We start from the raw sequence: 22,131 nt of genomic DNA, 5'->3' as shown, positions 1-22,131 counted from the left end.
CCATAAGTTTTGGGGATCAATGCGCTATTTTTCTGATGCCTTCTTGCTGTACTTTTACTAATGTTTTGGATCTTTAAGATTCTCCACTTAGAACACAATTCCCTGATCTATTTAGTGAACTGCAAGTGGGGACCTCTTGGGTGGTATCCTCCTTGTGGAGATGGACAAGCTATCATGTGTATTTCATATTTGTTATGACATGCCAAAGAAGTACATTTTTTAAAATAAGCAAAATAGTAATCCAACCACAAGTCTTAGATGTAATAGCCATGGTTTCTCTGCAAATGATTTATGGTACTTTTTCCAACCACGTGAATATCATCTTTAATAAAGTTTACCGAGTATACTATGGGTTACATTGCAAAGTGGACTTGCTTGTTGAAACATATTTTTTACTTTGTAGAAAATTAGAGGTTTGCAAGGATAATCAAAAGGAAGAGAGTAACTTAGATCATCCTTTAAAAACACTTGCATATGGGTATGGTGTTACATACACTCATTTTCGTGCTATATTTTTGGCATTGAAAGTGGGTAAAGAATGTAAATTCTTTTTATAGAGTATTTACACTGATATAAGGTTACAAATATCTACATACATACAATCAAGATGATGTGCTTATACACGTTGGATTGCATGGGTATGCACAATCAATATCTTGAACAAGGTTACCTCCAAAGTACCATGAATGGAATGCCTGAGCGAGATTCTACGTCAATAGAAACAAAGTTTAAACATTAGCCCATATGAACCATCAAAAGTAATTGATAGAAACTTATGTTTTGTTTAACAACTCACATTACCTCAACAACTAAAGAGTAAAAATTTGTCTTCAAAAAATAGTATGCATGCAAAATTACTCAAAAATATCAAGGTAAGATCTATCACCTTCCAATATATGTCATGACCTATTCAACAATTGTTCTCTCTCTCTCTCTCTCTCTCTCTCTCTCTCTCTCTCTCTCTTTCACACACACACACTCACTCACTCACTCACTCAGGCAGGCAAGGGCCCAAAAACTTATCTACTCTCTTAAAGTGTTGGCTAAACTACCAAAAAGCCAATGCCCATCTCCCACTATCTATTGTAAATAGTCCACAAAAGTACATTGATCCCTACAAAGTAACCCTTTCGGCATAGCAAAAAAGGATTGGTATAAACGAGTTGTCCTTATAATTAATTTTTATACTGTTTAGTCTTACATGGAAAAAAGGAGTGGTGTAGAGTCAGTGTAGACAAGAGTTGTCCACGGAACAAACCTTTACAGTTCTGCACTGTGGAACGAAAATGATACGACGTAGAGAGCGCATACAACATTGATGCTGAATGGCTGAGGCATAATAATCATAATGGACCTCGACGACGCAAACCCACCCTTTTCATTTCATTTTTTTAAGTATGACATTACATTGGTACTTATAGTGTAAATTATTAAACTTAAATGTATGTGTTATTATTTTTGCTTGGGGGTCTATTCTCTACATTAAGATAAGAAGGTGAAAGAAGAAGAAAGGAAGAAATGAGGCTATGTAAAGAGAGATTGGGAGAGACAAGGAAAAATCGAAGGTCTTATAAATGTGGGGAGGGGAGGGGGGGCGTGGAGAGAGAGAGAGAGAGAGAGAGAGAGAGAGAGAGAGAATATGGGGGAAATGGAGGAAACAAATCTAATGTTTCTCCACAAAGTAAAGACACTTCAAAGTTTTACCATGTGCAAAACTATGGAAAAAAGGTCACTCACTGAGAGCAACAATATGCATAGCATGCACCAAAGTTTGAGATATAGGTGAGGCCTAAGTAGCAAGGTAGTTATATGTCCTTCTAACCACCAGTTTATGATAAAAATCTCGGCTTTGTGATTTCTATATATATTCAATAACATACTTATCTCATGTCTTGCCTCGATGTTCCCTTCTTTTACATCGTAACAAATTGAGCACTAAAACTTGGTGCAACTTAAAGTGTTAGAGCTAGTGTCAAAAATATTTATGATGCTATGTACATTTTTGCCAAGTTGACAACATATTCAAATATGACACTTTTGCATGCTTACAAATAAACATTCAGCCAGTGTGCTACATATCAATTCTTGCTTACATTTTTTGATAAAGCGATTACACACCCCCTCCCAACCCACCCCACAAAATTAAAAATACACATCACATGCATGCACACCACACACACACACACATTACAAAAAAATGAGTTTTAGAAGCTTAAGCTGCAATGCCATCATACATACTTTGTGTAGATAAAAACACTCACAAATGAACATGCTCAAAGTAAAATTTCCTTTTTGATTGTAGCCTAAAGCATAATTTTAAGTCTCCATGAAGTTTTTGTTATGAAAATTTATCTTTTCCAATCATCTTAAATGAAAATTTATCTTAAATGAAAATGTACTCACTAGTATGCTTTATGCAGGTTTTGTAAGCTACATATATTGGGGGGGAAAATGGCATTACCAAATGGGAGTTAAACAATGGTGCTAATGCAAAAATTGTAAATTAGTTGACTAGTTTTATTGTAAGCAAACAAGGGATTGCTTTATAAGGTTCCAACAGCTTCCATGTGTTCTTACTCAAATAGTTTGCAAGTAGATCAATTGATCTCTCGAGCACTACAAGGCTACAAGGCTACTTTAATATTTTGGAATCTATTTAAGGCCTTAGCGTGTAAGTAAATAAATTGATCTCTTGAGCTACAAGGGTACTTTAATATTTTGTAATCTATTTAAGGCCTTATTTTGTAATTTTAAAAAAATGCAATTGTTGGTTTTTAAGACCACTAAGACTATGTTTGTATTTTTGTTTAAATCTCTTACATGCCACTATGCATGGTTTGTTGCACCATTAATGTGTAAACAGGGTCTCATAAGCTCTTGTGATATTATGTAGAACAAAGCATGTCTTCCTTCTTTCGTTGAACTTTCCTTGTTGCCAGTAGATCATCTATTTTGCCTTAGTAGTTTTATTGCTACGATTGAGATAAGGATGGAAAGTGCAGATATTACCCCATTGAAGGAGTACTTTATTGCTATGGTTGAGATAAGGATGCAAAGTGTAATTATCACCCCATTGAAGGAGTGTACTTCATGCATCTTACCAAGTAATGTTATATATGAGTGACCATATAAAAAGGTGTTAGATCCCCCTTTGGGGTGGTGATGCATTCAAGTATAAGAATATACTTGCATTACATGTTAAATTTTGAGCTTTTACTATTTAAAACATGACTCAGACGATTTATGAATTTTTTTTAAAATATGGATTATGATGATTGAGAAATGACTTTCTTTACACCCATATGTTTTTTCCTGTCAAATAGCAATAAGATGAGGCATGAAAAAAGTATGAGGAAGAGGACTAGTGAAATAATGAGAAATATGAAAGGATAAGCACACACACATATTTATATTACATATATACATCTACACACACACACACACACACACACACACACACACACACACACACGCACACGCACACACACACACAAACACACATGCACACGCACACGCACACAAAAACACACACACATGCATGCCCACACACATATATTCTATATATGCTTTTATTGGGGCTAGTAGTGTACATTTTATATATTGATATAAAGTGCAAGGACAAACTTCGTTTGAGTATTATGCTCTCAAGCTAGAGGAAGCGATCTTTATTGCCAAGTAAATTCTCCATTATAGTGGGACTTATTTTTTAGAACCATTTTCATACTGACCTATAATGATAGGAAGGAGCATCTTGTCTTTATGGGGGGAGAGGGACACACACACACACACATGGGCACGTGTGCACACCCCCAACACACACACACACACACACACACACACACATTATAATTCTTTGTGAAAAACACTCATTTGGAAATAACAAGATCCTCTTATTATTTAATCCCATTATGTGCAATGCATACCATGCTTTTCTTTTTAAATTTTCAAATTGAGTATTTTATGTGTATCATTAACAATATGTTCAAACCAATTTATAATCACACACACACTCAGGTAATAAATATGTTAATTATTTGTGAAAGGGGAGAATAAGCTCCCCTTTTGATAAAACTAGGTAATCCCATTGTCTCCTTTTAAATCGTAAGGTATACTAGGTTTGTTTTCTCAACATTTTGAATGTAGATCGAAGACTCTATTGGTGTCATTACTATGGTCAAATTAATTCATAATCCAAACAAGTTTTTTGTAATAAATATTAAAACTCAATATTCTTGGAATAATGAAAATTAGAGAGAAAAGTTGATGGAGATTCGAGAGAGGAAGAAAATACTTTAAGAACTAGTAAGATTAAAGTGGCATAAAATCTATTATAGGTTGATACTTTGTAGGCTTCTATTTTCTACAAATAGATGTTTTGCATGTGTGATAATCTATATGAAGTGTAATATGGTAAGTTTGCTAGGTGTAAAAGTGGGCTTGAGGTCCAAAAATGAAAAATGTATTGGTGGATGTTTATGCAAATCATTTCAAAGATTGCTTGATATAATTAATGTTCAGAAACTTTCACATGGGGTTAGACACTATCAGCTTCAAAATGGGGGTGGTGAATAATGTTATAGAAGACGCACGATGGAAAGATTCTTTAAGTTGTGGGCCATTTTATTGTTAATATCATAATGTTGGTTATTTTTATGAATTAAAATTTTATTGCAAGTTAAGGCCCAAATTAAAGTCTTCTTATTATAAGCTTTTTGTGCCCCCACATGAATGAAAATGAGGTGGCATTTGTATCCAAAATAAAGTGTTCTCTTTTTTGTTTATTTATTTCTTTTTTGGGGGGGGGAGGCTTGAAAGTAGCAAGAAGCCATGTAAGAAAGAATACGAATTTTATTCAACTTAATAATCTTATCTTAATATGTAGAATCAATAAAATAACATATCTCAATTGTATAAAAAACGAAGGAAAATAATGAGTAGGTAAAGGGGACCATACCATGCCATTAACTTGTGTTATGCCATTCCATATATTATCATCCTCGGCTTCTGTATGATAGTAACATGACACCACATGCATGCCCCAACTTTGGGATCCTACCAATGGATGAAGGGGTCCCAATAGCTTCCCACTCAATTGATCTGCAACACTTGGAAACCTTAAAGATCACGTGAGGATTTTGATTAACAAGAGGAGTATTTAAAAGTCGACTCTTAAGTTCTAGAAATCAGGAATAAATATACTAAATCTAAATTTGAGAACATGCCAATATTTTATTATGGGGTTCACCTAAGACTATGGCATGTTTTTCATGTTGTGGATATTCCCATGCAACGTTTTATTTTCTAATAATTTTTTATAATAGTAAAAATATTGATACTAAAAAGTACAATACAAAACATTTAAAAAAAGTTTTAAGCTACCTTTTATAATGGATAACTGTGAAGTAGAACATGATGATAAATCTTGTCTACAAGCATCCCAAGATCCATCTGAGTATGATGAAGGTGGAGCTAAGATATATTTTACCTATAAAAAATGATGCAATAACAAGATTGAGCAACATGCTGTTTCTATGCAAGCTCAAGTATTACTCATAAATCATTAACCATTTATGATCTTTGCCTGAAAGCTATCATAAGATGATTGCAAGAGTGGAACATTAATATACACAAATCGTTACCTGAAAGCTATCATAAGCTGATTGCACGATAAAGAGCGGAACATTGATGTACCCTAGGTTGTATTCTGGAAAGAAGCACTACTCAAAAGCACACAAGTTTAAATGTTAGTCACATAATGTTCTTAAAAGGAAAAAATCAATTCTTGTATGAGACATTCATATATTCATGAGAGAATGTGATTTATCCTAGTAGTACCTGGCCAAGTGACATTTTCGAAGTACATCCTCCAGGTAAAAGGGTGATTTGCTATAATGCAAAGAAAAAACTAAAGTTCATGAATAACACGTAAAGGACTCACCTTGTTTGTCCATATATCTTTACTAGCTCACGACATATGCTAGAAATAACTTGAAAAACTTTTTACTCACATGCAATGTCACAATGTATTGAAAAAATTCCCTGAATGAATAAACTCCCGCGATATTTGGTCTGCATGTATTTTACGGGTGAAGAAATTCGGTTCAAAATTACGAAGTCAATCCTAATCAACGTAACTTAGTGATCTTAACATATAAATGCCTACAACTTTAATTTACCCTTGATAAATGTGTGGGTTAATCTCAATCCTAATCAACGTTTAGTGATCTTCATCTCAATGGTAATCAATGTTCAGTCATCTTAATCTAAAAATGCCTACAACTTTAATTTAACATTGATAAATGTGTGCCTTCTGCAAGGTGTAAACATGGGATTGGACACCTCGTGTAAGGTGCAAAGGTGGAGGGTTCACAATATAGATCTATGAAAAACTAGTAAGTTAATCCTAGGTCCTTGTTTAGGGCTTCATATTTAATATAAAGGCATCCAATCTTTGAAACCTTGATTAATGAATGCCTCATGCATGTTGTAAAGATGGTTGGACATGCTTGTATGAGGTTGCAAAGGGGTGAAGGTTGCACAATACATGTCCATGAAAAAACCTCCATCACAAAGGCATTTGACATCGGTTTGTGTTGATAATATATCTCGAAACCTGTTACAATGAAAAAATGCTGCTAAGCTTCCCGCGGAGTCTCCAGATAGGATTGCCTGTATGCACCATAGCATGAGCAAGTCAACCCATTTGTAACTATGTAAGGCATTTTGGCCTTTTAAACACCAAAATTTGATGATCCGCGGAAAGGTTTTGAGGAGGGTTCTTACCTTTTCTGCACTTGCCAAGCCTTTTCCAAGGAGATCATTAATGACGGCCTCCCAAACTTGTTGTCCTCGGAAGTAAAGGGTGGTTGTCTATGTACAATGAGAGGAAGGTGAGGGCTTAGTAAGATTCTCAAAATGAGGCCACCACCCACACAGAGAAATCATAAGGTGGGTTCCCACGCTCAAGGAAGGGGAACACATTGGATGTTGTTGTTGCAAAAAAGGTTTTGCTATGTGTTACTAGGTTTTCCTTGTTGGCACATCTAATGACCCTTTTTTAAAGATATAGATTTAATATATCTGATGAAGTAAAAAACAGCAGTCAAGGTGTGAAACAGACCTGGCCGTCCGACCCAGTAACCTGCACGCCCGACTCCGCATTTCCAGCGAAGGATCCTCCATCGCAGTACCTCACGTACACTCTATTCCAATTGTAGAAATCTGCAAACAAGAAAGAGTGGTTGCTTCTAATTTTTTTCCTCTCAATCTTTAGGGCAACAATACCGCAATTACATCACTAATCAAGGCCAATCATCACACAATAATCGTGGTGTTTAAGTTGGAGATTAAACCAGGATTAGCGGAGGGTGAATTGCTTAAGAATCCTCCGAACCCAAAGGCAGTCATGTACTTGGAGGATCCCAAGCTTGTGGTGCTTCGCTGTAGGCAATCGTCTGTGCTGCCGCACCACCCTCCTCCCTGATTAACAATAACCAATCCGATTGAGCACTAATCAAACTGGTCAGCTATAATTAGCATCATCGATGTTGTCGACGTACTAATTTAATCACACTGATTAGCTGCTAGCTTATCATGAGCCTCACCTCTAAATGCACAATCCAGCTATTTTGGCCGGAGCCGCTGCCTGGATCGAGGCTGTAAGCTGGCGAGCTACCGTCCAAGCAAACTGCACGACAGCCGATATCTTTGAATTTAGCTCACCGAGCGAATTGCAGAAGAACAGCCGATGACTGCACTCTAATCACTATATACTTTCTTTTTGTTGCGCGATTAAGGAAGTGTGATGCAAATTGAGAACCATCGCATGCAATTTCGACATGCGCTTGGATAAAAAAGCAAGCTCGTCGATCATGTCCACATAATTAGTTGATCGCTTGTCAACTACTCATGTGGACATAAATGATATATTAATAACAATGATCTGATCTTTTAATTATGCATGCATCATCGTACACGTTCAACATAAAACACGATTGATAATTAAGTGCTAACAAGCTTGCTAATTGTGACGATGATTGGAGGAGAATAAAAAATGATTAGAGAGGTCGCCCACCTGCTCCCTGTTGGGTTGCTGATTGGGAAAGGTAAATGAGGGGGGGAGGTTCCACAGTTTGGAGCAAGGAGCGATCGCGAGCGGCGCATGCACCGCCGGCAAAGACCACGGAGGTTATGCATAACCTCACAAGCAAGCTGCTGCTGTCACAGAAGAACGTAGTTACCAACACCTGCAACAAGACGGAGAAGGAGTACTCCATATCGAAAATCAACAAAAAAGGCAAATCAGCTAATTGAAAGATGGAGACCCTAAGACTAGCTGAGCCTTGCAACTTGCGCTATAATATATGTATATTTTCTCTCCAAATCACTCCTGTGTGAACAGGCTGGCTAGTCTATTCGAATTTGATAAAACCCAATATCGCTCGACAAGCATGTAATTTAGCGTCTGTCTCTCCATTAATGATTTGGTCATGACGATGCAAGACAACGATGAATTATCTGCTTGTGTTTTGTTGTTGTTGTTGTTGTGATGTCAAGGGAGAGGAAGGTGTGTTGGAATGGGGAGAGTCCCACCTAAGCCATGTATCGACACCACTCTAATGGTTCTACAGAATTCATCTGCGCTAATGGTTATACCTCCTCCTCCTCCAATAATTATTCATCAAAACAGTCCAAAATCCCAATCCCCCCTCCCCCTCCACTGCTAGCTGTAAACAACTGTTGGGATCTAGATATGCTTTGTCCTTATTTCCAATCACTCTCCAAGGATGCGTCTCCATCGTTACTTGCCATTTTGACCAGGCAACCAACCTTTGCTCTGAACAAACACACACACACGCACGCCCCCTCTTCCTCCTCTCTCTCTCTCTCTCTCTCTCTCTCCCTCTCTCTCTCTCTTGTCTCTTATTAAAGAGATCGAGGTCGTCCATGAATACCAAAGAAAAGTTCCAATCTCGATATCTAAACGGACTTGAGGTCTACATACCACCAACCCTTTACAGCAGATAGCCCATGCGTGCATTATTTGTCGAGCTCTTCAAGCTATGGAGTTCCCAAGTAGTAGGGAAGGCTCCCTCAAAACGGTTCCTTCTATTATGAATCAAACGCATCAAATGGTTCAAAAAACCAGTTGTTAGGGTGGCACAAATTGTGAGCAAAAATAGCACATCTGGAAGAATTTTTAGCTCTAAGGCTTCGCCTTGGAGAGGTTGAGATGCTCCTAGAAGATCTTGGGTAATTCTCAAGATAATGACAAGATTTCTCAGCTGCAAATTCAGCCACTTCCACCTCGTGAACTCGAAGCATATCTTGAAATCTACGGAGCTTCGTGGATGAAGATGTCAAATGACCTGATCCTGTGTGCTGATGTAGGCCAAGTTGATGTCACCTGCCAAGACTCTCTCCTTGATGAAGTGGTAGTGTACCTCAATGTGTTTCATCCGTGCATGGCAAAATGGGTTTTTGGCCAGCTATATAGTGCTAAGATTGTCACAATATATGACAACCTTTCTCTCCTTGATAAAGTGGTAGTGTACCTCAACGTGTTTCGTCCACGCATGGAAAATTGGGTTCTTGGCCAACTATATACTTCTAAGATTATCATAATACATGACAACCTTTCTCTCCACATGCAACCCCAAATCAACACAAGTAGCTTGTGTTGATTGTGTAACCAAGCTATCTCACATGTTGCCACCGCAGCTCCTCTACACTCTGCATTTGTACTCGACAAGGCAACTACGGACTGCTTCTTGTTGCTCCACGTCACAACAGCACTCCCCAATGAAAACATAAATCCACTGGTAGATCTCCTATCTAAGATGCTACGTGCCCAATCTGCATCTGTGTACCCGTATAGCTCCAGTGGTACACCTGCTCCTGCATAAAATAATGCATAATCAACAATGTCCCTCAAATATCAAAGTGTGTGTCGCACACTGTCAAGATGTGATTTGCATGGAACCTGCATAAACTGGTGCTCTAAGCCACTAGTGTAACTCAAATATGTCCTGTTGATCGTCAAATCAAGGGGTCCTCCAACATAATCTTCCTGTACATAGTGGGGCCCTCCAACACAATCTTCCCTGTACATAGTGGGGTCCTCCAACACATAACCTGCTTCCACACTAAGCTTGGCATTTAGATCTAATGGCATCGAGATTGGCTTACAACCAGCCATCCCATACTTGGACATCATGTCCAATACATACTATCTCTGTGAGAACCAAATACCATCAGTGTGTGAATGACCTCAATGCCCAAAAAGTAGCAGATATCTCCTAAATCCTTCATGTCAAACTTCCTTTTGAGAAGACCTTTCACATACTCAATCTCTTCCAAGTTGTCACCCCCAATGATAAGATTAACTACATAGATGGTGATGATCACAATACCCTTATTACTCTTGGGCACATACAAAGAGTGGTCTGCATTTGCCATATGAAAACCAATAGTGACAAGATACTCAATAATCTTGTCATGCCATCTTTTGAGGAGTAAAGGTAGAAGAACCTCCCCTTCTGTTCTTATAATTATTCCCCTCTCTAAATCCATATACCCTTATTACTCTTGGGCACATACAAAGAGTGGTCTGCATTTGCCATATGAAAACCAATAGTGACAAGATACTCAATAATCTTGTCATGCCATCTTTTGAGGAGTAAAGGTAGAAGAACCTCCCCTTCTGTTCTTATAATTATTCCCCTCTCTAAATCCATATACACTTCTACAAGTCACCATGCAAGAACGCCTTGCAGAAATATCAGGCATACCAAGGGGCTCAACCACTTTCTCTTTGCCTTTATGTGATATACCAACTACATTTCCAGGACTGGTATTATGATGCAGCCTGGTACTTGTTGAGATATCGAGCTCAACTAGTGCTATGGCGGACATTGATGACCCGCCTGGGTGATAGCTTTCGCATCTACACCACTAGCATGGTTGGTGAAATTATGGATGATATGCGACTAGTGGGATGGCAGGCTGTGTGACAGACATTTTGGATTACTAGAGACTGGCATAGTTATAGTGCTAGCTCATTTAGTCAGGTTCACATTATGGACCGACCTTTGTATATTGTAGTAGTTGAGTACTAACCCATATAGTGTGTACTCTTATCTTTATGTTATGTTGGTTCATTAGAGAAGAAGAAGATGGAAGAAAATTCAGCTATCCATCTCTCTCTTGTGTCTTGCTCTCTCTCGTGTGTGTGTGTTTGGTTGCTACGGTTTGAAGCTCTCTCTCTCCGTGACATTCTCTTTATGGTATCAGAGTCTACTTTGTGTGAGAGCTAAGGAGGCAAGCAAGAGGCAAGAACAAGCAGGGTAGGAAGCAGTACTACATGGGTAAGAGCACCATCATCTCTTTCCCCTTCTTGGTTTAGTTACAACACCCCCTCATCAGTAGCTTTGGGAGCTACACATCGGGCGCATTACGGGCCCCGTTTTGTCACCGCATGGTATTTTCGAGAGTTTTCTCAAAATTCTGGTAGAGAACTATTTCTGCTCGAAATCTGGTTATTGTAGTGCAGCACTGCATTTTGGAAGTGCAGACAGGGTTCGACATATATTGTTTTGATACTGGGTGTATGTACATGTACTGCAGTAGTTACAGGAGATACTTTTGTATTACAGTTTGCATACAGAAGTTGTCTATTTGTAGGTTATTTGATTGCCTGTAGGAAAACATATCTGACAAAATTAATCAAATTGTTAGTGAGAAGCTAGATAAGAATAACTTCCATGCCTGGAAGTTCAGAATGACCAATTTCCTAATGGGTAAAGGATTTTGGGATTATGTAGAAGGAGACAAGAGGAGACTCTATAGTTATCTGAGGAGAATTCCACTCCTATAGATATAAAGGCATTCAAGGATTGGAATCAGGGTGCAAGAAAAGCCATGTACTGGCTATGATAGGACACATACAGGATGTAAACACTCCATCAGTTGCATGGCAGAATCTGGTTCAGATGTTCTAGACTAACACAAAGGCAAGGAATTTGTAGTTAAAGCAAGAGTTGCATGGTGTGGAAAAGAAAAGCATGTCCATCAATGAATATGCCTTAAAGATCAAGGGCATTGTTGAATCCCTTGGGTCTATCAATGTATCAGTGGAGGATGATGATGTGGTGAGTGTCTCTCTGAATGGGCTTGGCAAAGAGTACAAGCCATTAAAGACCTCCATTGCAGTTAGGGAGAATATTCCCAACTTTCGAGACTTGATATCTATGTTGATTATATAAGAAAAGGCTTTAGGTGAGGATTCTTCTTCACAAAGCAAGAACACATCGGAACAGGCCTTCTACTCTAATTCAAGTAGAGGCAGAGGTAGAGGCCGTGGTCGAGGCTAAGGTGGTGGCCGACAAGGAAATCTGAATTCTGGACAACAACAATCCAATGATTCACAACAGCAATCATACACAGGTGGAAGAGGCTAGTCTAGAGGCAGTAGTCTAGAGGCAGGGGGAGCCAAAGAGGCCGAGGTGGTTGGCAAAGAAATCAAAATGCAAATAGCATAGAGTGCTATTACTGTGGCAAACCAGGACACATAGAAAAGGATTGCTACAAAAACCAGAATGACATTAAAAGTGGGAAGTTACAGCAAGGCAACTATGCATCATCTAGCAAACATGGAGGTAATGACAAAAGTTAAAAGTGGGAAGTTACAGCAAGGCAACTATGCATCATCTAGCAAACATGGAGGTAATGACAAAAGTGAGAAACTGTTTGTGATGCAGCACATGCTTAGTTCCATAACAGGGTATGTGTTAGGATCTCAAGATATATGGTATGCGGATTCTGGCACCTCTAACCACATGACCAGTCATGCTGAGTGGTTTAGAGATATGCAAAAAATGGAAAAACTAGGTTATGTAGAAAATGGAAAAACTAGTCATGCTGAGTGGTTTAGAGATATACAGAAAATGGAAAAACTAGGTTATGTAGAAACAGGTGATGATACTGTGCATCCCATTGTGCATGTTGGTAAAGTGCCATTGTCTATGCAGGATGGCAAAATGAATTACTTGGTTGATGTACTTCATGTTTCGAATATTACAAAGAACCTAGTTTCTATTGGATAGATGGTTGAGCAGGGTCTGCAAATGAGGTTTAATCCTCAAGGATGTTTTGTGGAAGACTTCAAGAATAAGTGTCGCTTGGTTGCAAAGAGTAACAAAAATGGTAGGATGTTTATTTTGGATGTGAACATGTCTGAGATAAAGGCAACCATGTTTGCGCATGGAACAGGTGTCATTGCAAATATTGACATATGATGGCACAAGCGCATTGGTCATGTGAATGTACAACGACTGAAGTCTATGTAGGCCCAAAATATTGTTGCAAGTTTGCCAAAGTTTAAGGTTGATGGTATGCATAAGGTATATGAAGCATGCCAAATTGGTAAGAAGGCCAAACACACTTTCCCACATGAAAAGCATGTCAGTGCAATGCCATTGAATGTCATACATTCAGATGTATGGGGACCAACCAAGACTACAACAATTGTAGGTTGCAGGTACTATGTTACATTCATTGATGACTACACTAGGAAAGTGTGGGTTTATTTCATGAAGGAGAAAAGTGAGGTGTTTGTTCACTTTCAGAGATTTAAAGCCTTGGTCGGAGAAGGAAAAATGCATGCAAATAAAATGCCTAAGATCAGATGGTGGGAGAGAATATTTCTCCACCAATGAGGTAAGTGAAAGATCCCTGTCCCCTCCGCGTAACGGATTCGGGGGTGCTAGTAGCGGAAGTAGCACTCCTTGCGCGGTGCAAGGTCCTCTCACTCGGGGCCTCACCCACGAATATCCGGATAGGAGACTAATCCCTCGGTTCTTTTGAACCCGGAAAAACTTCCCTTGCCCGGAAAGCACGAGTGATTCCTCCAAGATATTTTTACTCTAACGTAGTCAAGGTCATTACTGACCAAACTGATCCGACCGAACCTAAAGTCACTTGGTGAGATCAAGGAAGAAACTTGCACTTGGATCATAGAGATCAATGCTTTTTTTCCCATCGAGAGGCACAGCCGTTGATTCCTTTTTCCATAGAACGATTACTATCCGGGGTTTACTTCATCTAGTGTACTACAACAGAAATTGAGTCTCATTTTACGGATCCATCAGTCCAGCCTAACCCCATCCAGTCCCATGGGTTAGCCAACTGCCCAACCACTGTAGTGATAGGATCCAATTAAGAATTTGGTTAGGTTTTGTCCTGGGTACCAGGGAAAAGAGTTCCCAGGCCCCCTAGCCGGATGTTCATGCAAACTTAAAGCTAGTCACACCACTTACACACCCAATATGAAATTGCTTTCTTCACAGGTTCAGCTATCTTTAAAACAATCATTTAATGAAGCCATAGTATCACTGATCACAATCCTCCAAAATATCCGGTTGAATCCTAATTTCCAATCATTCCTTCATCCGAGTATCTATGGCATCATTGGCAACCAGAATGCTCACCACCTGTCCACTTAGGGGCCTTTTCGATAGTTTCTACCTCATAGTACCCGGCAATATATTCACTTATAAAAAAATTCAAGATGGAATCTCCATTGAAGATCAGCAAGATCAACCAACATATCCATATAAAAGAGCCATGGACTCATCCGTTGAGGACCAGCAAGGTCAATCAACTAGATCCATGCCCGGTTCCAGAAAACAACTCTTACTCCTTGTTCCAATATCTTCCACGATGCACGTGTGGGTATCTTCGGCGACCCAGAGCCCGAGCACCGTATGGTCAGCACCCTCTAGGATCCTTCGCAGGTCACCTAGCGCTTCACTCATAAGCCGCTTCCTTGGTCCCTCATCCACCATACCGGAAGCTCACCATTTAAATCGAACCAAGGCTAGTCAAGACCTCGGCCGACCTTGCTACGCGAGACGTCCTCCGTTGACTCTCCGTCAGCTGTTGCAACTTTATCAGTTAGGTCTCCACGACCTTATTCACAAGACGGTCAAAATGCTTCCCCAGCATTCTTGACATAAAACAGTCATTTACAAACAGGTCACAAATACAGTTTCTATAACGAACTCTCATCCTTCCACATTGTTCCACATCAATCCATATTACTTAATCCACATCCAATTCATATGTGTACCCATTCTCATCCAATCACATCATTTTCCATCTCATCACATCAGATTCATTCACATCACATATTATCCATTCACATCCCATATCATTCAGTCACATTCTGATTCACATGACATCACATCTCATTCATTCTCATCTCGATTCACATCACATTACATCTCATCCATTCACTTACATCGACATCACATCCTTTCACATACACATCCTCATTCATTCTTCCACATTCACATCCACATTCGTACTTCCACATACACATCCATATGCACTCTTCCACATACACATTCACACCCACATCCATTCTTCACATACACATCCGCATTCATACATCCACATACACATCCACATCTATACATCCACATCCATTCTTCCACATACACATCCACATTCATTCTTCCACATACACATCTACATTCATTCTTCCACATACCCATCCACATCCATACATCCACATCCACATCCACATCCATACATCCACATCCATATCCATACATCCACATCCACATCCATACATCCACATCTATTCTTCCACATACACATCCACATCCATACATCCACATCCATATCCACATCCACATCCTCATCCGTACATCCACATCCACATCCATATCCACATACACATCCACATCCATACATCCACATCCACATCCACATCCACATCCACATCCATATCCACATCCACATCCAAATCCACATCCATACATCCATATCCATATCCACATCCATACATCTACATCCATATCCACATCCACATCCACATCTATTCTTCCACATACACATCCACATCCATTCTTCCACATACACATCCACATCCACATCCACATCCATACATCTGTATCCATATCCACATCCATACATCTACATCCATACATCTACATCCATATCCACATCCATACATCTACATCCATATCCACATACACATCCACATCCATACATCCACATCCATATCCACATCCATACATCCACATCCACATCCACAGCCATACATCCATATCCATATCCACATCCATACATCTACATCCATATCCACATCCATACAACCACATCCACATCCACATCCACATCCACATCCACATCCATACATCTACATCCATATCCACATACACATCCACATCCATATCCACATCCATACATCCACATCCACATCCACATCCATACATCCATATCCACATCCACATCCATGCATCTACATCTATATCCACATACACATCTACATCCATACATCCACATCCATACATCCATATCCATATCCACATCCATACATCTACATCCATATCCACATCCACATCCACATCCACATCCGCATCCATACGTCCACATCCATATCGACAACTATACATTCGCATACACATCTACATCCATATCCACATTTATTCATTCTTATACACATGCATACCCTTTCTTTCACATATACATCCACATTCACATCCAATCACATCCCATACTCATCTTATCGCATCTGTTCTCATCCTATCACATCCCATACACATCTTATCACATCTCATTTACATATTATCACATCCCATACACATCTTATCACATCCATTCACATGCTATTCCCATTTAATAGCTTTTTCTAGATTGATATCGATAATAGGATTTTTTCTAAATTTTTGCCAATTGCTTGGCCTAATTAAAGATTCTTTTTCTCACAACTATTTTCATATTCCTTCTCAATTCCTCAATCGAATTCAATATTCTTCTTTTGAATAAAAGAATTCATGGGATTTGTAGAAATCAATTCTACCTATATTTTCACTTTTGGTAAATAATCATAAATCGAATTATACTAAAAATTCCTCTTCTTCCCATTTAATTTCTTGGATCCCAATTACCATGGGAATTTCTCTTTTTGCATTTAATTATTTACATTCCAATGTCATGGAAATTTCTCTTTTCCCGTCAATTATTTCTCATAAAATAAATTTATCTAAATTAAAATATCCATTATTTCGATATGCTAGAAATTTCTCTTTGCCCAACTAAATGATGGAATTTCAAATGTCATAAGAATTCCTCTTTTGACATTTAAATATTTCTCATAGATAAATAAATTTATCTAAAAATTCATCTTTGAATTTAAATAAATTATCCCATATGTCCAATATACTAGGAATTTCTCTCTTTCCATCCAAATGATGGAATTCCAAATGTAATAGGAATTTCTCTTTTAACATTTAATTATTTCTCATAGATAAATAAATTTATCTAAAAATTCATCTTTAAATTTAAATGAATTATCCAATAATTCCAATGTGATAGGAATTTCTCTTTTCCCATCCAATTAATGGAATTCCAAATGTAGTGGGAATTCCTCTTTTATCATTTAAACTTATCTATGCAAAAAGATAAATTTAACTAAATTTTCTCTTGAAAATTAAATAAAAATCTTCATTAATTCCTTTACACTAGGAATTACACTTTCCTTATTTAATTATTTGAATTCCAATATGGTGGAAATTCCTCTTTCATCATATAAATTTATCTATGCAAAAAGATAAATTTAACTAAAATATTTTTTTTAAATTTTTACATAAAATATACATTATATTAGTATTCCAATTTTTTCTCTTAATTCTTTGGAATACATGGATTTACATTATCATGGGGATTACTCTTTTAACATAAAAATAAATTACTAGAGTTCCTCTTTTTTCTAATTTATTAATTAAGCATAAACATAAAATTCAATTTCTCCATGGTTTCAATGAGAATCATTCAATTAATCTAGGATGATAATTCCTAGAATATGGTAGAAAGTCCTCTTTTTATATTATGATTGAAAATGTTTTATGTGTTTATTTTACAAAAATTTTACCATAGCTCTTGCTATTATTGATAGTTCTCAATTTAATTGAAAGAATGAAGTTTAATATTATTGATATGATTAGAATGATCACTAATTGGATCATTATCCAATTATGGATTGATTCATAATTGCTCTATGAAATAAATATCATAAAAGCATTAAAAAGCTATTATTTTGGCCTCCAATTAGACAAGCATAGAAATTACTTTTGGATTAGAGAAATGATTCATGAGAAGCTTCATTTGGATTGAGAATAGGTCATAGGAATGACCTTTCTTTGGGGGGAGAGAGAAAAATGCTTAAAAACCATTAAAATTAAGCATAAATGGAAATTTATGTGTTTCTTTATTACAATTCATAAAAGAACTTCAATAGTAATCAAAAGCCATTCAAATTAAAGCTTCTCAAGCTTGAGAGGGGTTGAGAAGAGAAGCATTTGGAGTTTAATAAGAAAAAGACAATAAACCACACCCTACCTTCTAATTTACTAAATTCATTAATCACAGTAGAGGCCCCCAACCAATCAATTGGTTTGGTATGTTGTAGGAGTCACCAAGGAAGATTGAAGAGAGAGAGAAGCTCCAATCTCTTCAATTTTGTAAAGGTTTTTAGAGGATAATAGAAAATATCATTATCTCAGCATAATACTAGCATAGTATAGTTTCATATTTTTTTAACAAAGGGCTAAGCATCTATTTATAGGTGAGGGAGGCATCTAACCAAGTCCAACTAATTTCTAGAATTTTTTAGGTTCAGTTTGGTTGAATTTAGACAAGATTTGGACCTAGTTAGGTTCCCTTTTGATTTGGTTTGATCTAAGAGAGAGGAGAGAAAAAAATATCACAATATTTTTGAATTTAAATCTCCACTACACATGTGAAATAGGTGCCTCCTTGAAGGGCCCCCTTTTCCTTACACATGTGTCAAAAATGAATCATTATACCCAAAATATCTCATTTTTTAAGTAATACTCATAGTTTTTTACTTATAAACCTTGTACTCAGTCAACTCTTCATCTTATGTAGGCATTTACTCATTTTTTGGTATTTTTCTTTTTTAAATTGGATTTATCTTATCCCCACACTTGGATTGATCCTATTGGCCCATAGGAACCTTACCATAATCTAAAAATTTCGGAAAATCTAGACCCTTAGGCTAAGGTCCTTTATACCCATTTCTAATTAATTCCAATTGCACATTGGAAAGTTCTTTTTGAATTTCTATTTCAGGGGAAACCATTTTAGACACTAGGTGGATTTATATATCCAAAAACATCTCAAGCCTCTTTATGAGGATAAGTCTTAATCTTGTAACCTAATTGTGCTTGAGTCTACCTGCACATACTCATCAACATGAGTAAACTTGGATTACATCCACCTTAGATTAATCATGTTTAATTAGTATAAGATTAGGCTTGATTAGGTAGATGTTTTGCTAGTAGGAGAGCTTGATTAGGAGTTTTAACATGGTATCAGAGCCACCCCTCTTCCCATGAGCTTCTCCAATCTTTCTCCAATCTTTCTCCAGTCATTATTTTGCATTAGTTTAATCACTTTGTGTTAGCTATAATCTCACCTTATTAAGCTTATCCCACCTTATTAAGCTTATCCACTCACTTCACTAGTGATGGAAGATTTCCAAGCTTACCATTTTCAAATCTCTACACCATTGCCTCTCTTTGCAAGACTAGGTAATCCTCTCTAGCTTTCACTAGCTCTCTAACACTTCATTAATACTAATTACATCATTAGAGCTCTTAAGCACCAACCTTTAAAAGTGACATTTTAATGACATGTCTGATGCATCACTCATAATGTCACCCAAAACTCCTAAGTTTCACACTTACAAGAGACATTTGGAGTGATGCTTTGCCCCCCCCCTCCCCGCCCGCAAAAAAAAATGATAATTATGCACAAAATTTAGCATGTTTGCGTATTAGCACATTTACTTTTTGTTATTAATTTTTTTTTTAATAAATTATAGTATAGAGTAATCCTTATTTGTCTTATAGTTCTTAGAATCATTCAATGGAATAGTTATGCTTCTCTCTTGTAACATATTATTTACCTACACTTTGTCTATAAAAGGCACAAAATTATAAAAAATGTGCTACCAATCTCAAGTATGATTGTCCAAGAAGTAATCCTTGTTTGTTATTTTCCTTTTTTTAATGATAGTATAGAGTAGTCCTTGTTTGTCTTATAGTTCTTAGAATCATTCAATGGAATATTTTTACTTCTCTTATAAAGTATTATTTACCTACACTTTGTCTATAAAGCACAAAATTTTAAAAAATGTGCTACCATCTAAAGTGTGATTATCCAAGAAGCACTACTTATAACATAGAATATCTCAAGGAAATTGGTACTACCTTCCTTGGACTCATTTATTTTGATTTACAAAGATTTAAAAAACGAATATGCATGAGCCTTTCAATGGCTTAAAGCTAACAAGGAGTGTCCATGTTTTTTATTCCTTTATAGAGCGAGAAAAAATCCTTAGAGTATTGAAAGATATTAACAGTCATAAGGGTGTCTACTTTATGTAATCTTCAAGATATATGTAACTCATCCATAAAGGTTGCTTGATAATCATGAAAAATGCTTGAAAAATGATTATCTACCAATAAGAAGTATCATGTTACATATCACTTGTGAGCTCAAATCAAGAAAGAACAATGATTGTTGAGGATACATACATTTGTAAAAATTATTTGAAAACACTCATGAGTCAAATTGCGTACGCTCATATCTTTTATTTATAAAATAATAAGTTTGAAAAAAGAGAACTACCAACTTTTTATGGTTGGAAGATTCTTTAAGGATCAAACTAGTTTTTAAAAACAAAAAACATGTGTGATGAGAAATAACTTGTCTCTTTCATTGAGTTAATAATAAGAGTTTGGACTTAAGATGGCCCTATGTGGGTATCTAGAAAGTAAACGCATAGTCCTCATTGTTGAGAGAAGGTTTTTGCATGATTGCGTCCACTAATGGATGTACTAACATGAAATTGGAGTGAGGTAGTGTGGCAAGGAGCTAGTTCTAATGGTGTTATATAGACATTTAGATATTAACATTGGTTTTGTGAGGGGAACTTTTCTTCGTAGAAAGAATCAATCATTTCTTTTGTAGAAACTGCATTTATATTTAAATCCCTTTTAATGGAACACAAGATTTTGGTCTCACTTATGGTGGGATTTCATTAAACGTAAATAGATTTTCAAATTTTGATTACGTAAGTAATCCTAATGGTAAGAGGAGTACTCAAGTATCATGTGAAATATCATTTGTGAGCTCAAATGAAAAAATACAAGTAGTTGTTGAGAATATATGCAATTCTATAGAATTTATTTTGAAACACTCATGAGTCAAGTTGTATGCATTCATTTCTTTTAATCTATAAAATTATAAGTTTGAAAAGGAGAATTAACAAATTTTTATGGTTGGAAGATTCATTAAGGATCAAGCTATTTTCAAAAGAAAAGAAAAAGGGTGTGATAAGAAAATGCATTTATCTCTTTCATTGAGTTAATAACCAGAGTTTTGGCTTAAGGTGGCCTTAGTCGAGTATCTAGATATAAGTAAATAATCATCATAGAGAGGAGGTTGTAGCATGATTTCACACAATGGATGTATATAATACATGTACTACACATGAAATTAGAGTGAGGGAGTGTTACAAGGAGCTATTTGTAAAGGTTGGTATTACATAGACCTAGATATTGAAATTGGCTATGTGATGGGAACTTTTCTTTTGTATAAAAAATTTGTCATTTCACAACCTTTAGATTTTGATCTCTTTAAATGGAACAAGAGACTTTGGTCCTACAAATGGTGTGAGTTCAATGATCTTAAATAGATTTTTAGATTTTGATTATGTAGAAATACTAAGTTAAACATTTGATAGGAGTAGTAATCAAGTATCATGTCAAATATCATGTTAAATGGAACAAGAGACTTTGGTCCCACATATGGTGGGAGTTCAATGAGCTCAAATAGACTTTTAGATTTTGATTATGCAAGAGATACTAATGATAGGATTAGTAATCAAGTAGCATGTCAAATATCACTTGTGAGTTCAAATGAAGAAAGACAAGTGGTTGTTGAGAATACATAAATTTATTAATAATTTCCTTGGAAACACTCAAGAGTCAAATTGTGTAAGATGATGTCTTTTGATCTATAAAATTATAAGTTTGA

At 36.8% G+C, this 22,131-nt stretch overlaps 1 protein-coding gene across 4 annotated transcripts; it reads right to left on the bottom strand.

The window, feature by feature from the left end:
• Nucleotides 1-414: 414 nt before the first annotated feature.
• Nucleotides 415-8,731, bottom strand: LOC147631610 (pectin acetylesterase 8-like). Of its 4 annotated transcripts, XM_086808138.1 has the most exons (13): nt 8,311-8,731; nt 8,075-8,278; nt 7,605-7,687; nt 7,353-7,479; nt 7,121-7,221; nt 6,784-6,870; nt 6,545-6,669; nt 6,009-6,069; nt 5,836-5,886; nt 5,640-5,717; nt 5,380-5,485; nt 4,955-5,097; nt 415-707 (listed from the first exon to the last, which is right to left on the bottom strand). In XM_086808138.1, the coding sequence occupies exons 2-13, from the start codon at nt 8,274-8,276 to the stop codon at nt 603-605; spliced, it is 1,269 nt and encodes a 422-aa protein (XP_086664264.1). In that variant the 5' UTR covers nt 8,277-8,278; nt 8,311-8,731; the 3' UTR covers nt 415-602. The 4 variants fall into 4 exon arrangements, with proteins under 4 accessions (XP_086664264.1, XP_086664263.1, XP_086664266.1 ...); XM_086808137.1 differs by having other exon boundaries at nt 8,075-8,730; XM_086808140.1 differs by lacking the exon at nt 415-707 and having other exon boundaries at nt 4,970-5,105; nt 8,075-8,727.
• Between the last annotated feature and the right edge of the window lie 13,400 nt (nt 8,732-22,131).

The sequence above is a fragment of the Cibotium barometz genome, chromosome 14 (genome assembly GCF_041138505.1).
Source record: "Cibotium barometz isolate CiBa-2024 chromosome 14, ASM4113850v1, whole genome shotgun sequence".
Classification (NCBI taxonomy): Eukaryota; Viridiplantae; Streptophyta; class Polypodiopsida; order Cyatheales; family Cibotiaceae; genus Cibotium; species Cibotium barometz.
The sequence above is the reverse complement of the archived record's forward strand: the minus strand, read 5'-3'. Positions and strand labels throughout refer to the sequence as shown.

What these genes read in the sequence shown, in the direction of transcription:
- LOC147631610 (XM_086808138.1), bottom strand. Translation starts at nt 8,276, where the DNA reads ATGGAGTACTCCTTCTCCGTCTTGTTGCAGGTGTTGGTAACTACGTTC. An exon ending in TTACTGGGTCGGACGGCCAG is followed by an intron (nt 6,871 to 7,120) that starts GTCTGTTTCACA and finishes CATTGTACATAG; the next exon opens with ACAACCACCCTTTACTTCCG. An exon ending in GCTTGGCAAGTGCAGAAAAG is followed by an intron (nt 6,670 to 6,783) that starts GTAAGAACCCTC and finishes TGGTGCATACAG; the next exon opens with GCAATCCTATCTGGAGACTC.